Source organism: Xenopus laevis, chromosome 2L (genome assembly GCF_017654675.1).
Source record: "Xenopus laevis strain J_2021 chromosome 2L, Xenopus_laevis_v10.1, whole genome shotgun sequence".
Taxonomy (NCBI): domain Eukaryota; kingdom Metazoa; phylum Chordata; class Amphibia; order Anura; family Pipidae; genus Xenopus; species Xenopus laevis.
The window spans coordinates 71,675,291-71,694,047 of NC_054373.1; the positions used below are offsets into that span (position 1 = coordinate 71,675,291).

The 18,757-nt window shown below is 37.9% G+C and overlaps 1 protein-coding gene across 1 annotated transcript; it reads left to right on the top strand.

Moving 5' to 3' along the window:
- The first annotated feature begins 1,785 nt into the window (after positions 1-1,785).
- Positions 1,786-11,101, top strand: LOC121399972. Its single transcript, XM_041582024.1, has 2 exons — positions 1,786-1,969; positions 7,354-11,101. The coding sequence occupies exon 2, from the start codon at positions 7,525-7,527 to the stop codon at positions 8,533-8,535; it is 1,011 nt and encodes a 336-aa protein (XP_041437958.1). The 5' UTR covers positions 1,786-1,969; positions 7,354-7,524; the 3' UTR covers positions 8,536-11,101.
- The last annotated feature ends 7,656 nt before the right edge of the window (positions 11,102-18,757 follow it).

The window sequence follows — 18,757 nt, forward strand, 5'->3', positions numbered from 1 at the left end:
TTGGAGAATTCAAGGCAAGAAAATATAAATGCCTGCATTTTGGTGCCAATGTGTCACTGTGCAGTGTATATGTCTCAGCATTCTGGTGCAACTGTCACAACACAAAAGATTGCTATGCACCACCAGGGTCCCCATACACCCCTTTATGTTTGAAGTATGGTTCAGGCTTTTGTGGTCAGAAAAATCAATTTCTGCAACAGCATTGGGACAAACTAACATCACTCCCCTTGAGATTTTCCTGATGACTGAGATGCATATCCAATCTGCATGGGCTTCTCTGGTGCAGCAGGTGAAGAAGCAGAAGGAGGAACATGTGTCCAGTGCCAGGTCAGTTGTATCTGGTGCCCAAAGCAAGCCCTCTGCCCTGGTTCACCCCTACCCAATGAGATGATGGGTAGGGGGTGAATGGCAGTTGTCTACACCTAAACTAGGTGTAGACAGGGGGCATGTGCCTTGCACCTTCCCACTTAGACAACAAGTGACTGGGATGTTACTGCAGGTGACCAGATGAGGGGGTTTAAATAAGGGTGATTCCAAAAAATGACATGTCTGGGTTACTGTGAACAGTTAAGTAAATATAAGCATAGTGATTCCAAGAAATACTCATTTCTTCTAGTGCAGGCTTTATGGCATTGATTCTCTGTATACATCATAATTCTGCTACAATTCTTTTTTACTTTTTTTTTTTTTAATAATTTATTTTAAACAGTTAAATTACATACATACCTGTACAGCAAGTTTAAGAAATAAAAATCTTAAAAAGGACCATCCCATCATACATAATTAAAACCCCCATCGATTAACATTCCCTTAATGTGATATTATTAATACAAGCTACCAATATTGTTACAATTTACCGTACCTATACAATGATACCTGTGCATTTATCAAAATTGAATACCAGTGTTATTGTGAATTTAACATATATTTATTTATAAAGCTTATGTCCTTTTATTTATTTATTCTTCTTCCCCTATAAAAACCAAGTGGCAGTGCTAATAATAATAAAAAAGGAACAAAAGAAAGAAAAAGAGGAAAAAAAAAGGGGGAGGGGAGGAAGGGGAAGGCGGTGAATGTGAGAGGGAGGGGTGAGGCCATGAAAAGAAAAGGAGAGAGTGATTAATAAGTGCCAGTGTACAATAGTGCCAGTGCCAATACTAATATACACACCAATATCTTGTAATACTTGTGGATATCAGGATTTTAGATTAAAATTATATACATATGGGTTAGGTATTGTATAAAATGCAATGATTATAGAATAGGACACTGCCACAGAACAGCTGTGTTAGACTCTACACTTCAAGGTTAGAGGCCTTTCTACTAATTAGGGTTGTAGAATGTTTACATAGAACTAAGAATACATCTGTTGTCTCATATCACAAGTATTCCTAGTGCAAGGTTAAGAAAGACACTTATAGCCCCAAAAACACACCCACTGCACAGATACCATTCTGGACACTGTGCTAGCACAGCAAATGTACTTATTTGGACTGTACTTAGGTCAGGAAGAATTGTACTAAAATGGACATAGAGGCATAGTTATATTAAACCAAGGACGATGATTGGATGTCAAGGGATCAGCCCCATGGAAGAAGAAATGGTTAAATAATCATCTGTTGTATTGCTTATTGTCCCCCAACGTCCTCACGAGCTTTCAGGGCGTGTGAGCTATTATTTAATACTCTGTATTGTAATACTCTGTATTAATGTATACCTCAAATAAAGCTGTCTGGTTAATTTCCTGAGAGAATCTGTTTGGTTCAAGTCAGGCCCAGGGGGAACTTCGGGGCCAGGCTCGATTTGAGTAAGTATTTATTTAAATCCAAGAGGGACTTACTCATTGTGGCTGAGAATCTTATATCCCTGGAGGACTATAGGAGCATAAATCCGACATTTCTGGGGGCTTCGTTCCGGTCCTGTGGTTCTGGTCGTGACACAAGGACAGATTGTCGAGACTCAGCTCGTGGTAAGTATGTTTCTCTTTAAATCTCGGGAAAGAATGGTGCCACAAGGTTCGCAACCTAGTGCAGATATTATTAGTCTACGGAGTGGTGTATCTAAAAGTACTGTTTCGTCAGGCAGCACAGAAGCTTTTTCCCCTGTTTTGTTACGTCTTCCTAATGTTTTCCTTGAATATGTTCAATGTTGGATCACTAAATATGGCGGGCCATTTAAACTAAATAAAGAAATAAATGAAAATGAGATAGAGGAAAGTCTGGATACTTTGACCTCATCAATGGAATTAAAAGATGGAAAAATAAAAAAGGGAAGAACTTTACAAGCACTGCTGGATTTAGTCTTGACTTCCCTTTCGTTAATTGAAAAACTGCAGGTCAGTTACAATTTACAATGTTCTTATCTAGAAACACTGCAGGTTCAGTTAGAAGACTATAGATGTCAAACTCAAACTACTGCCCATTCAGCTGGCCTCCTACAGGATAAATTAGAAAAACTAACAGCTGAAAATAAGACTCTAGATGAGGCAGTAGATTCCTTACAAAATGCTAGAAGGAAAATACCTAAATTAAAATTAGGAGGCTACCGACAAGGCATTCGTTATGAGAATGATCTTGATGTGTTAAAAGATACTATATTACAACTGCAACATGCTCAGTCACAGCAACCTAAAGTTAATACTGTGCCTGTCATTCCCCCCTCCTCCTCCTCACAGGTGCAGAATCGTAATGTTTTTGTTAAAGATACCATAGCAGTACAAGTTACAAATCAACCTGCTATTAAAGCCACTGAAGCTCGTGCTGTTCTTTCTGAAATTGGACATGCCCCTATAGGAAGAGGTAGCACTGAGGATTTTAATAATTTTACTAGATGGACAATGCAATTATTAAGATGGGGTACTGCACAAGACTCTCAATTGATCCAAATTTTTCTGAAGGGTTTAGGAACCTCTTCAGCACTTATTGAAGGGTTTGCTCAGACATTTCCTACATTGTTATTGCGGTGTTGTAATAAGCTATTTCATCTGACTAACAATATCCAATTACAAAAAGCTTTTACTTCTTTACCTAATGAATCTATAACTGAAACTGCTAACCGCCTAATTAATTTTTTTGCTGCAATTTCTAAAGGAGCTAATTCTCCTGATGAAAGACAACGTATCACAAGACAAATTGAAAGGTGATAAAGACTTAAGGGAATTGATTCTAACTCTGTTACCATCTAACATTCCACATGTCATTAGTATTTGTTACGGTGATATGACTGACATTGACTTCAACACATGGCTTGATAGATTGCAAGTAGAAACTGACAGGTGGTTCAATCCTAGGCCTATTGCTGAAATTACACATTTGGGTCAAAGGACTTGGAGAGAAGGCATGCAACAAAAAACAAATTCATTAAATCATTTCCAAATTGAAGGTCCACAAAACAGAAGTATACCCAGTTATAGAGGGCAGAGTAGAGGAAATAGAGGCAGAGGTAGAGGAATTGGCCCCAATGGAGAGTGGCTTCCTTTACGGGATATTATAGCTTCTCAGAAACAGCTGCAACATTCAGTTGATTTACTGAGACAGCAAGTCAGAGATGCTAATCTCACCCCTGTAGCCAGAGTTGAATCAGGAAATCACTCCGTTCCTCAAAATCAATAGGGATGTGTTTTCTCCTCTTCCCCTTCTTGTCTAGATTGGCCTCTGGAATTAGATGTGTGGGGGAGACCTGTCTGTTATATACAGGTAGATGGGGAGGAAATTAAAACCTTGATTGATACAGGGGCTGCAGCTACATTGATGCCAGGTTTGCCTAAAACACAATCCTATACAACGACTAACATTGTGGGTGTTACTGGTGTTCCAAAACGAGTTTATGTTGAAACTAAGTTGTTAACAATTGGAAATAAATCTATTTCTACATCTGTATTTTTAGGACTTGGTGTACAAGCTCTTTTGGGTGCTACTGATATTGTAAAATTTGGTTTTGTTGTTGATTTGATGAATCTCATGTTTTGGGACATTAACTCACTACTTATGAATTCTTCCCAAATTGAACAATCTTTACCCCATGATATTTTACCAATACAAGTAATTCACCCACATGAGGATGTTGGTAGTGTTAAATGTATTAAAATCAAACATCCTCCTCCACCTCCAATTGGCACAGAATTTTGGTGGGATGAATATAAGGATTTGTGGGCTAAAGATAGTCTGGATCATGGTCAGTCAAAACTAACTGTTTCATTAGAAGGTTCCAACCATCCCTATGTGAAACAATATCCTATACCTTACGAAGCAGAAAAAGACCTAGAGGTTGTAATTGATCAGTTGCTTCAAAGAAACTTAATACGCCCTTGTCAAACAGCTGGCTCTTCTCCTATTTGGCCTGTCAGAAAACCTGACAACACATGGCGTCTAACTATAGACTACAGACGTTTAAATGAGACTGCTTACAGGACAGCACCTGTTGTTGCATCCTACCCTGAACTCATTGCAAAGTTAACTCCTGACATGCAATGGTATTCTGCAATTGATTTAGCAAATGGGTATTGGAGTGTAAAGATATCACCTGAAACGCAATATCGTACTGCTTTTTCATTTCAATCGAAACAATATTGCTGGAATTTCTTACCACAAGGTTATTGTGATAGCGGCGTTTTCTTTCATAACATGCTAGCGGATGCATTAAAATCTCATGGATTACATAATAAGGTGATTCAATATGTGGATGATCTTTTAATTGCTACTGAAAGTCGGGAAAGTAACATTGTTTTACTCAGGAAAGTTTTAGACTGCATGAGGGACAATGGCCTTAAGTTAAATCCTGATAAATGTCAACTTGTTCAACAAAAGGTTAAATACCTGGGACTTGAACTTGGGCCAGATGGTAGAAGTATCTTAGAAGACAGAGTTAAACATATACTTTCTCTGCCACGTCCCATAGATGTTAAATCTTTACAACAATTTCTTGGTCTAACTGGTTTCTGTAGAGAATTTGTTGCTAATTATGCACTTCTCGCTGAACCTCTTTATGATTTACTGAAACAAAACAAATTTGAATGGAATGATTCCCATACTGAGACTTTTACTTCTTTAAAGTCTGCACTGGCTAGTGCACCTGTTTTGGGAACTGCTGCCCCTGACAAACCATTTGTTATATATTCAAGTGTTTCTGACACCACTCTTGGCTCTATTGTTGCTCAATACCAGAGTAATACTTTGATTCCTATTGCATATCTAAGTAGGAAAATGACATCACCTGAGTTAAAATTTGGTCCATGTGAAAAAATAGCATTAGCTACTTACTGGACTATTCAGAGGCTAAAATACCTTCTCAGTGGGCAAAAAATATTAATTCGCTCGCATCACAATCCTCTTCTTTTTCTTCAAAATCATAACCTAGCTCTGTGTGACATTCGAAATGAGAGAGTTGTAAGGTGGATGACAACTTTGCTTACTGAACAAATTATGATTGAACCTTTAAAGGAACCATCTATACATGTGCTAGGTGTTCTTATTCAGGGAGAAGAACATACTTGTAAACCAATGCTTGCTCCCAAATCCCATCCTGTATTTAAGGAAGGCAATACTGCAGATGTAGGAGATAAACCTGCTTGGTATATTGATGCTAGTTCTTCTGTAGTTGATGGAAACAGAATGACAGGATTTGCAGGTGTTCTGCTAGAAGGGAAATCAATATGTGATCAGTTTCTATATACATGCAAACATGCTGGAGCTCAATTTGCTGAGTTAGCTGCTTTGTTAACTTTATTACGTGATAAGATTGGTAAAGGAGGAACTCATCTAGTTGTGATTGATTCTATGTATGTTTTCAGAGGTGCTTTGATTTTACTAACATTCTGGATAAATAACAAATGGCAATCGACTGATGGTAGTATAATTCAACATAAAAATCTGTGGGAACGTATTCATGAGTTGACAAAGGATCATTTGGGGTTGATAAAGTTGATCAAAGTAAAAGCACACAGGAAAAAAGGTCCTTTATCATATGGAAACACCCTAGCAGATAAAATGGCAAAGGAGGCTGCATTTCTTCCAGATATTCCCTACTGGGAAGAGGAAGATTCTTTGCTCAATATTCCTGTTTTACCTATTCAATTGTATAATCAGGATGATGCAAATGCTCAATGGTCTGTTTTACGTGAACATCAAGAGTATGATCTTTCACTTGCCCCTCTTTTTGATGAACCTGAACCTAAATTAGGACATAAGAAGTTAAGAATAGAACATGACATTCTTGTTAGGGATGGAATGTTTGGCCCTGTATGGGTTATACCATCACATCTCACGAAAAGCCTGCTTGCATGGATTCATGGTTCTGTAACCTCAGGTCACCCTAAACTACAGGAATGCATGGATAGAATTTCTAAATTGGATTGGTGGCCTACCATGAGAAAGGATATTCAAGATCATATTGACAGATGTCTTATATGCATGCAACAAGACCCTGCAAAGCAAATAACACGTGGCGCTTTGATGCGTAATGCACCAACTGGCCCATGGGACAGATTACAAATTGATTATATTGGAAAATTACCGGTTACTGCTAGGAAAAATTGTTTCATGTTAGTAGTAATTGATGCTTTCAGCAGATGGGTTGAGGCATTCCCCACTTCCAATAAATCAGCAAGTACCACTGTTAAAATTTTAGTGAAGGAAGTTTTTTGTCGTTGGGGTGTACCCTTTTCAATAGATTCTGACAATGGTGGAGAGTTTGTCAATGAAATTGCAAGAGAAACAACAGAATGGCTTGATCTTCCTTGGGATTTTCATATTGCATATCATCCACAGAGTGGAGGTTTGGTTGAAAGAATGAATGGTCAAATCAAAAAGGAATTAAGTAAAATATGCAATGCAAGTGGGAAAAATTGGGACATTCTATTACCTTTTGTTCTGGCCAGATTAAGATCTAGAGTAAATAGAAATGTTCAATTTACACCATATGAAATTCTTTTTGGAAGGAATATGCCCTCTTGGGAGAGACTTTTGCTTCCAGTTGACACTGCCACTCATTTAAATCTTGCCAGTGAAGAATGGGTTAAGGCTCATTCTTTATGGTTAACAAGTGTTCAAGGACAAGCTTTTCAAACTGATGCTTTGTCGGCTTTAAAAAGCAAAATTGACTTTGACAAGAAATCTGATCTTAGAGAATACCAGGTGGGGGATTCTGTCTGTATTCTAAAGCAAGGTCACATACATCCAAGGAAATTTCCTAAGGATTGCTGGGAAGGTCCATTCTTGATCATTGATAAAATTGGACCATCAATTTATTTGATTCAAAAGTCAAATGGATTAAATGTTTATAAACACGCGATGCAATTAAAATTATATAAAGGTTCTTAATACTATGCAGTTTTCTCACATTTGTTTTCTCTTTCAGATTTTGAACCTTATGACTTGTTTGACATCACCGTGAATAGAGCAAAAATTCATCCCTTCATGACTTCGATAAAATCGAAATTTTATTTTTATTAACTTATAGATATAGTCATTATTGTTTTCTAAATATTAACACTCTTAAATTACTTTTACCCTATCTATTTAAACTACCATGTTTCATTATAACCTTTGGATTTTCTTTCTCTTTAAGTTTTCTATTTTACTCTTTTTAACATTTACTAATATTAACTTGTTTGAAGTGAGTGCTTCTGTTACTAATTTTACTCCTAATCATTCAAGATATAAGCCGATGTTACTTACATCTCATGAAACTGCAAATATAGATCTCATGACTGAAATAATAAACAATGCACAACGGTCTAGTCTTTTATCATCACGCCCAATATTGTATTTTTCTCATTCATCTATAATACCACAATTTATAGGCATTATTTTTGCCAATGTACCACATGATGATAATATACCAAATTGGTTTATTAATGAGACACATCTTATTGTTCCAGAATATGGTAGTTTAAATCATGAAGGAAGAGATGTTTGTCTTTTATGTAGTTTAAATCTACAATCATCCTTGGTAGGCATTTTTCATGATGATACACATATGAATCTAGCAACTCAGGAAAATTTAATTACATGTGATACACAAAACGATAATTCAGAATCCAATATTTCAAAATTTCCAGCAACTCTTTTTATAGACAAAACAAATCCTTTAGCATCCATAGGATTATGGCAATGCAAAGATGATTATTCTAATTTTTCTCTTAATATCACTTTCTCTCCAAAACAGATTTCTACGATATCTCCAATATTATCTACTACTGAGATACCAGTATCTACAGTTTCACCATTTGAAGAGGGAGATCCGATTCAAGTTCGTTTGGATTCCGCCACTCCAGTTACTTATGATGTGGAATATCGCATGATTACATGGCATTTAGAATTATCAAAATGGATGGTGTCTGAACACTATCATAACTGTTCTGCTTTTGTATCTGTTCAAGAAAAATCAATTGAATGGTGGTTCCATGAAAGCATGCTAAATAATGTTTCTCTTCGCTCTAATCACAGACCTAAGAGGGATGCTATTTCAACTGGTTTAGGGATTTATGGTAGCGTAAAATTTCAGAATTCACTTGTGCACTGCACAAGTGAATTCTGAAATTTTACGGTATAAATTAGCTTCCTTAGCATCACATACCTCTAATGGCTTTGATACACAATATGGAATTAATAACAATATAGCACGTCTCCAACAGCATCAGACTCATGTAATGATAGAAATGACAGATATAATTAACAACAAATTTAAAACCCTTGTTGAAGGTATATACAATTTTACTAATGATGCTGTTTGGGCTATGCTATGCTCATAAGTACAAGCTGACCTGTCAACTGACCTTAAAATTCAACTACAAAGTTTATGGTCCGGCAAATGGCCAGCTTCTCTGAGTCTTGCAGCTGCTAAATCAGTAACTTCCTTTGCCATAAATCATTTGATGTGGTGGGAGGTCATTCTCTCTGATTGTACCTTGGAATCTTGTGCAATTCATACTTTAGTACCTTTGTCAGGAAAAGACACTATTATATATCGCCTGGCTACAATAGGATTGCCCCTTAATAATTCATTATTAATTCCAGAATTGTCGCATCAATGGGTATTTAAGCATAAAAATGAATATAACTGGACAATGGTAGATGTATCATTATGTACTACTAATATTAATTCATATATGTGCTCCCCTTCCCAATTCAAAACAACAACAGAGACTTGTTGGCTACACCAAAAAACATGTACTTTAAATGGCCAATTCAATGTATCCAGCCCTATATATTATTTAGGATTAGAAAGAATTTGTTTCCATCTATTTAATCGTGATACAATAATATTTAAACCAAAAGGGAAACAATATAAATCGATTGAAATGCTTCCGGGCACATGGTGTAATAATATTCCTTTAGAGTTTATATCTTCATCTACTTGGAATATGACAATACCACAAACATTGAATATGTCTTTAGATCTTGGATGGGAACATATTATAGATTTTAGTACATCTGATTTACCTTTAGGTATGGGAATGCAAATGAAAAAGTGGTTAAGTGAGTCAACATCTATTATTTCTCTTCTTAATGATCTAAAGAAAGAGTCACGTATAGCTCAGATAAATGTACAACATGAACAAGGTATTCTGAAAAAGGTTTCCGCAGTAGTTTTTAAAGACGGACAGGTGTCATGGTGGGAATCTATATTTGGATATAGTAATACAGCTACACAGTTTTTTAATTTTATGTTACATCCAATTATTATTATTTGTATTATGCAAATATTTATGTTATTATTTATTTGTGGATGTACTTGTTATCAAAAACGTCTTAACCAGAAATTAAGCAATCAAATTGAAACATTGAAGTTTCTCCAAATGCAACAAAAAACATTTATTCCATTTCATACGATGGATGGTCATACTGTTGCTATAGACCCCAGTCGTCGTCCTGTTTTAATTTAGATTATTTCTCTATTTATGTGCTCATGTTCTATATCTTTGTTTTTTTTCATAGATACCCTCTCTGCTGTTTTCTTCTATTTCTGGCTGAATCCTTTTAACCGGCACATGGCATATTTTGTTTAACTATCTACCAGACAGATTCAACAGCTGAACTGCTGCATAATGGCTACACGTAATGACTATTTCAGTGGTGAAGCATACAGAAATGAACGTTCGTTGTATTACGTCTGATTTGGACATTCATCATCGTTTGTATTACGTCTGATTTGGACTTTTATCAACGTTTGAATTCCGTCTGATTTGGACATTCATCATCGTTTGAATTACGTCTGATTTGGACTTTCATCACCGTTAAATGCATTAACGGATTGACATCTTTAAAAAGACTATTTCAAGGATATTTCAACATTGTGTTCTATAATGTGACACAGGATCCTGGGCTGGAACTAGCCCTAAGAGCTACTGGATTATCTGGATAATGGATTTCTTCATGTTCACATATGGAATGACTTTATATATGTCGATATTACTGTATAATGAGTCCACTGGAATTGTAGCATTTTGTCTGGAATTCTAGCATTTTGTTTTTGTCTGGTAGAGCAAATTTTTTTTTAGATATGTATTTTTTGTTTTCAGCCAACTGTGCTACATTATGGATTTTGCCTTTATTAGAAGAAAAAAAGTGGGGAAATGTGGATATCAGGATTTTAGATTAAAATTATATACATATGGGTTAGGTATTGTATAAAATGCAATGATTATAGAATAGGACACTGCCACAGAACAGCTGTGTTAGACTCTACACTTCAAGGTTAGAGGCCTTTCTACTAATTAGGGTTGTAGAATGTTTACATAGAACTAAGAATACATCTGTTGTCTCATATCACAAGTATTCCTAGTGCAAGGTTAAGAAAGACACTTATAGCCCCAAAAACACACCCACTGCACAGATACCATTCTGGACACTGTGCTAGCACAGCAAATGTACTTATTTGGACTGTACTTAGGTCAGGAAGAATTGTACTAAAATGGACATAGAGGCATAGTTATATTAAACCAAGGACGATGATTGGATGTCAAGGGATCAGCCCCATAGAAGAAGAAATGGTTAAATAATCATCTGTTGTATTGCTTATTGTCCCCCAACGTCCTCACGAGCTTTCAGGGCGTGTGAGCTATTATTTAATACTCTGTATTGTAATACTCTGTATTAATGTATACCTCAAATAAAGCTGTCTGGTTAATTTCCTGAGAGAATCTGTTTGGTTCAAGTCAGGCCCAGGGGGAACTTCGGGGCCAGGCTCGATTTGAGTAAGTATTTATTTAAATCCAAGAGGGACTTACTCATTGTGGCTGAGAATCTTATATCCCTGGAGGACTATAGGAGCATAAATCCGACATTTCTACGGCGCATTACCCTTGTTACTTAACCCATATCCACCCTTATTAAATAGTGTTAGTGAATTTACTCATAGTTAACAAGTGCAAGTGTTCTTTAGGGAATTGATGTTGGTTCTTAACCTAAAACTTAAACTATTTGCTCCTTCCAGCTCAACTGTACCCAATAAGAACATACCCCTGTTCCTCACTAAGAGCAGGAAATACCTGCATCCAACGCCTCTGGGCCCTACTAAATGGTGAAGGGATAGTACCTATGAGTATCTGATAAAGCCTAGAGATCCATTTATCCCTCTTTGGATCTCGAAGTATTAACTCTACTGGGGGAATCTTAAACTTCACCTCCAGAGAGTCAAACTGGGCTTTAAAGGCATGACATAATTGGAGATATCTAAAAAACTGTAGTTTTGGTTCTTTAAGTTGTATCTGCAGTTGTTGAAAATTAGGGAATATCTGATTTGTCAAAATATCTCCCAGACATTTTAAGACCTTTCACAAGCCAATAAACAACATCCTGGAGAGATCTAAAATGAGGCAGATTAAATTCCTCCATAGTGGCAGGAAGGGAGAAATCAAAGGGGGCTTCTGGCCAGTATATGAACAAACAATCCACCATGCTTTAAATGGAACAGATATTGTGGATGGATAGTTGTCATAATCACTCAACCGTCGATATGGTATGTTTTTAAGTGCCTCCAAAGAACCAACTCTGGAGGCCAACAATAACAAAACAGGATCCTCCACATCACTATGAAACCAGCTATGAATATGGTAGAGTTGACTGGCCAAAAAATAAAAACGTAGATGGGGGTACAGCCAAACCTCCTTTATCAAGCATAGCTGTTAGAGGTCCACGCGATACGTGGAGACTTATTAGCCCATATAAAGGGGAGTAAGATGGAATTGATTTTGCGAAAGTAACACTCAGGGATCCATATAGGGGAGTTATGCAATTTATATAATAACTTGGGCAAATAAATCATTTTATATAAATTGATTCTACCTCAAAGAGAGATAGGTAAACTAGACCAAACTTTGAATGCATTTCTAAATTGCTCTATGATTGGATTAATGTTTAAAATATACAAACTAGGGTCCACAGAAATGGTAATGCCCAAATATTTAAAGCTATTAACCCATCTGAGACCCTGGGAATTAATAGAATGAGTGGATATCTGATCCATGGGAAAAATAGCGGACTTGGATTTATTTATAGTAAGTCCAGTATAAATACCAAACCTCTCAATAATACTAAGAGCCTCTTGCAAGGAAGGTCCCGGGTCTTCTAAGAATAAAAGCAGATCGTCTGCATATAGAGCAACTTTATCTTCTAGTGCACCATATTTGAGTCCCACAACCATTGGAGCCTGACGGAGACAGATCGCTAAAGGTTCAATTGCTATTGCAAATAAAAGTGGAGACAATGGGCATCCTTGTCTAGTTCCCCTAGCCAAGGGAAAAAAGGAGGACACCATGCCATTGATTTTAATACATGCAATAGGCTTAAGATACAGCATTTGAACCCATCTTAGAAAACCCGGACCGAATCCAAATTTCTTCATGACTGCCCACAGGTACTGCCATTCCACTGAATCAAATGCCTTATTAGCATCTAAAGACACAATAATCCTAGACCCAGCATTTGTATGTTTAGTCTGAAGATGTTTAAACACCCTCCTTAAGTTAATAGCGGTAGATTTAGAGGGCATAAAGCCAGATTGATCCCTATGTATAATGGAGGGGACTATTTTAGCTAATCTAGTAGCCAAAATTTTTGCAAGCACCTTGGCATCCATATTTATAAGTGTTATTGGCCTGTATGAATCACACAACCCAGGGTCTTTACCCTCCTTTGCTATCAATCACAATAACTGCCTCATAGAATGAAGGCGGAAGAGTCCCTCTCTCAAAGGCATATATAAAGGTTTCGTGGAGGTGTCTAATCAAGGGTTTCCCCTGCAATGTGTATCAAGCAGCCGGAAAGCCATCCGGGCCCGGGGTTTTATTAGAGGGGAGAGTCGAAATGGCTTCTGCCACCTCATTTTCTAAAATAGGGGTATCCAAGTACTCTCTCTCTGCCTGTGTCAAACTAGGAAGGGTAATTGAGTCCATATAACAAATTAGTTGGTCTTGTGAGTAATCGGCTTTTGTCCGAAATAAATTCTCATAAAAATTAGTAAAAACAGTAAGTATATCCTCTGGGGCATTGACCATACTCCCTCCAGGATCCTGTATTTGTGCTATTAAAGTTTGTGAATCTCTAACTGAAGCCAGCCTTGCCAGTAGTTTACCCGCTTTATCACCTTGTTCAAATATTCCTTGATTAGCACATAATAAACGGTTACTAGTCAAATTAGTTTGGGCCAACTCTAGATCTCTTTGTGTCTGAACCAAAACCTGATAAGTAGTCTCTGTAGGGGACTGACTATAAAACACATCTGCCTCTGTGAAGGCCCTTTCCGCCTCAACAACCTCTGCTTTAGCCATTTTCTTAGCGTTCGCTATACCACTAATCAATACCCCCCATGCCACCACCTTAGATGCTTCCCACAAAATATCTGGGGAGGCCGTCCCCTGGTTAATTCCCCAATAAAATACATATTCCTCTTGGGAGCAATCCCTAATCTGGGTATTTGAGAGCCACACTGGACAAAGTCTCCAGTTGGCTCTAGGGCCACGATCCCCCACACGAAACGAGAAAGCGAGAGGTGAATGATCTGAAAATGCTCTCAGAAGATATTCAGCCGAGATAACTTGTTGTGCAAAATCAGAAGAGGCCAGAGCTAAGTCTATATGGGATAAAGAAGTATAACAAGTAGAATGACAAGAATACTGCCTCTCACCCGGATGCTTCCAACACCAAAGTTCTATAAGACCAATATTATCTATCCATTGCTTCAACCCCAGACTATAACTACTAATTTGGCCCAACCTATCCAGCTGGGGATCGAGTGTAGCATTATAATCTCCCAACAGGCAAGTTGGAGCATTCGGAAAGGAAGCAATTACTGAGTACACCCGTTCTAAAAGGGGTAAGGAAAATGGTGGAGGGCAATAAATATTGGCCAACGTAGCCATCTTACAATGGAGCACTATATATCAACCATAAAAATCAACTCTGACCCCCATACATTCAAAAGGAATACCTTTCGTAATGAGTATAGAAACTCCTCTAGCATGGGTAGAAAATGGAGCATGGTAGGTATGACCCACCCAATGCTTCCTAAGCGAGAGAAGTTTCTGCCCCACCAAATGTGTCTCTTGTAGAAGAAGAACCGCAGGTTTATGTCTTTTGATGTAATCAAAGAGTCGGGCTCGTTTGTATTTACAATTAAGTCCCTGATGTTCCAGGAGACGAAAGTCAAAGAGGACTGCATACTAGTAGGAGTTGGACTATATGATCAGGATGTAGAATATTTAAAGACACCTTGGTTAAGATAAGCGTATGTGAACCACAACATAACAAATACATACAAAATACCCTCCCACAGATACCCACCCTGCCCATCCCAAAACCCTGGGTGGGCCTATACCCATAACACAGAAAGAAAAATTTTCCTACGGGGAGTAGCTCTATTTGTTCCTAGCTAATGACCTGCCGAGTTAACCAAGCCTGCAATTAATAAAAGTTAACCTTCCCAGGTAGCCCGTGCTTATGATTGTTGGGTTCCGAACCAGTCAATAAGTCCACCCATTCACCTATTCTGTCCACTCCCTCAGAATCTAGCTAGGTGGAGATCTCCGGGGCCTACTCTCCAGCCATACATTGGCATCTTCTGGCGTTGAAAAAAAGTGAACTCTGTCACCATCCTGGACTCTCAGTTTGGCTGGGAACAACATTGCATATATCAGATTAAGCTGTTGTAGATGTTTTTTAACATCTGTAAATTTAAGCCTCTGCTTGCGTATTTCCATAGATAAATCCAGGTATATAGAGACTTTAGCGTTCTCATGGATAATTTCCTGTTTTTTACGGGCTTCCAGGAGAATTCTATCACGATCTCTGTAATTCAACAATCTGGCTATAAATGTCCGAGATGGGGCACCAGGAGGAAGAGGTTGGGCTGGGACTCTGTGGGCACGCTCCACTGTAAATGTTGGTGAAAGAATATTACCGCCAAATTTATCCTTAAGCCAGGCTTCCAAAAATATTTCAGGTGCACTACTCTCCACCCATTCAGGCAAACCCACTAATCTTATATTATTCCTGCGGAGCCTGTTTTCAAGGTCATCCGCTTTCACCTCCAAAATCCAAACTTTCTGTGCCATCTCAGAGAGATTGTTTGGAATAGGAGTAGTAATGTCCTCCAATGTGCTAATCCGCTTCTCTGCCTCCGTTGTGCGTTCCCTTATCTTTTGCACATCATGCTTTAACAAGGCAAAATCTAATTTAAGATCATCCATCTTTGCTATAGTCCCAGCATGATTACTATTAATAAGTGACATAAGCTCAGCAAGTGTTGATTGGGCCTGTTCTGTTGTCTGCACATCTGGATTACTAACTGGAGAAGACATCTCAGAACTGCAAGAGGGAGCCTCAGGGGATGTAGGACACTGACTTCCCTGAATATTATCACTGTGGGAAGGGTCCCTGGCATACTTGCCCAATTTCAATGCAGCCGAAGCACGGAAGCTCTTCCCCTTCTTCACTTGATCCGTGCTGCACCTGACACGCTGCTGCACGCTGCTAGGGGATCCTGCATGAGACCCAGCGCCATCTTGGACGTCCCCAGCCCTGGCCACCGCACCAGTGCGCGAACCCGCACGATTTTTCCCCATGCCGGCAGCAGAGCCGAAGCCTGACTCCAGGGAATGCAATTGCGCCGCTTCTCCGCTCTTTACCCAACGGTTCTTTCAGGGTCAGGGCAGGATTTTTGAGCACGGGCACGGAGCTACTGCCCTACACTTCTGTCCCGATCAACTTCCGGTCACGCCCCCCCGGTGAACCACCTCTTTAACAGAAACTGGAGGACTGCACAATTCTTTTTTACTTGATGAAAAGGGCAATTGGATGAAGTTTTTATTAAGACCAATTCTTTGGGAGAGTAAAACACCCATCCACTTCAAGCATAACTGGAGATAGAAGGTGCAGCAATGAGTAAGATTTAAGAAGTAGGGATTGGACAGTTTAGAAAAGTAGAATGTTAAGTTGGTTTATTTTTAGTTTTATTGGATGTGATGAGACATTAAGCCCAGAAATTCTAGAAGTTTTTCTCAAAAACACATTTTCAAGTTTAGCCTGAGTAAATACAAAGAAAAATGTACATAATGGCAGGCAAATAATTCCACTTGTCTCCATGAACCTAAACCAAGTTATATGTACCTTGGAAATCTGATTTTGTCTCTGGAATGAGCGGTAGAGGGTAACTTGTGTTAATGGTAATCTTATTCACTTCTCACCAATTGATACAGGGCATTAAAGGGGTGGAGTACTTTATGTTAATGTCTAGTGTGTTATAGAATTTTTTATAGTTTTTGAATTATTTGCCTCCTCCTTCTTCTGATTCTTCCTAACTGTCAAATGGTGGACACTGACCCCCCCCCCATTTTTAAGGCTAAAAATGTATTGTTATTGTTACACTTATCTTTCTATTCAGGCCCTCGCCTATTCATATTCCAGTCTCTTATTTAAATCAGTGCATGGTTGCTTACCAGAAATGACAAACTAGAGAAATGCTGAATAAAAATCTAAATAACTCAAAAAACACAAATAATAAAAAAAATTAAAACCAATTGCAAATTGTCTCAAAATCATACTACTGGGTGAATGTAATTAAAGTTGGTAACGTTTTTGCAAGCCTGGACCACTTCTAACAGTGGAAGAAATATTGTGAATTTTATAGTGGAATTTTAAGTGGAAGGTCAAATTAACTCAGTGGAAAAGGGTTTGGAGAAGTTATATAAGGAAGTTATATGTGGGGGATAAGATAAATGTCAAAATCAATGAATTCAAGATATACTTCTCTGTTGATGGTGGGCATGAGTAAGCATAGGTTTGGTTTTGATTTAAGAGATGAAATATGAAAGTATTGGTGACAGAAACTGGAACATATCAGAAATTGTACCTGCAGCCCAGTCAATTTAAAGATTAGTGTTTGATAAAGTTGTCAAGCCATGTTTTTCATGCATTGGCATCTGCCATCTGCCTGCTTGGTTGCATTTCTTGAGAAACGTTTTTCCTGGCCAAAGCACTGGTTTCACAGGCTGTTACTCCCCTGCTGTAACTTTTATAGTAATACAAAGTATTGATGTTGAGGGGTTAAATTGTTGGTAATACATGTATGGGATCTGTTTTACAGAAACCAGTTATCCAGAAAGGAAATTATGGAAAGCCCATCTCCCATAGACTATTTTTTTTTCCAAATAATCCAAATTTTAAAAAATTATTTCCTTTTTCCTGTGTAATATATTCTATATCCCATTTTTCACGGGACAGTTGATTTTGACAGCTCAGCCCGGAGTCCTGGATTCTTACTGAAATGTCCAGAGATTCTGTTTGATCTCCTGCACTGATGCCAGAAAAAGATAGAACGTTTCTGAAACTTAATTAAATTAGAGGCTTTTTGGCAAAGAACCCAGAATACTCAGTGCCTGCACAAAGATACAATTATAACTATTTAAGATAAACAAGTCTCTTGGGAGAACTAAGACTTAGAGCTTAAAGTGCCACGCTACCAATTAAAGAATTAGGAATTTAATTGTAGTGTAAATCTATTTATTCTACTTCAGCTCTTGATTAACAAGATTTTGCTACCTGCACCACCACAGGGGTTATTTACATGTTGAAATGCCCCTGTGGAAAGGCGTACGTGGGTAAAATGAAACGAGAGATGAGGACAAGAATTGGGGCGCATAAGAGGGCGATCACTAATTGTGATCTGGAAAAACAGAAATACGTCACCGCAGGTAGCAAACATTTTCGATTACAAGGCCACAATAGTAACCAATTAAGATGGCTGGTACTGCAGGTCGTCAAGGCACCCCCTTGAGGAGGGGATTATAATCGGATAATGCTGCAGCAAGAAATAATGTGGATTGATAGACTGAACACCATGGCCCCTATGGGATTAAATGAGTACTTAAATTACGCTTGCTTTTATTGAGACAGTGGTAGTTTTTCTTTATGTAATTTGGAAGAAGAGTGTTTGTGTGTCTCTGTGTTAATATATTAAAGTAATATATCTTTTATGCTTATTTTTTCACAGTTAAAAAGAAAAATATCACGTAATGCATTTGAGATTCACGGACACAGATACTACTATTTAACTAATGTTATAAGCACTTTTCGGCTCTACACTGTTTGTTTTAGCAGAATATTAGATGGTTTATTGTGGTTTTTTTAAAACAATTGTAGTGATGTCACTAATTGAAAGGGAGGAGTATGCCTCCAATGCACTTATATATACTTGTGTACCAACTTACACTGATGAGAGCACTTGAGAAAGGAGGCTGTGCCTCCGAAACGTTGTGGAGATC

What these genes read in the sequence shown, in the direction of transcription:
- LOC121399972 (XM_041582024.1), top strand. Translation starts at nt 7,525, where the DNA reads ATGTTTCATTATAACCTTTGGATTTTCTTTCTCTTTAAGTTTTCTATT.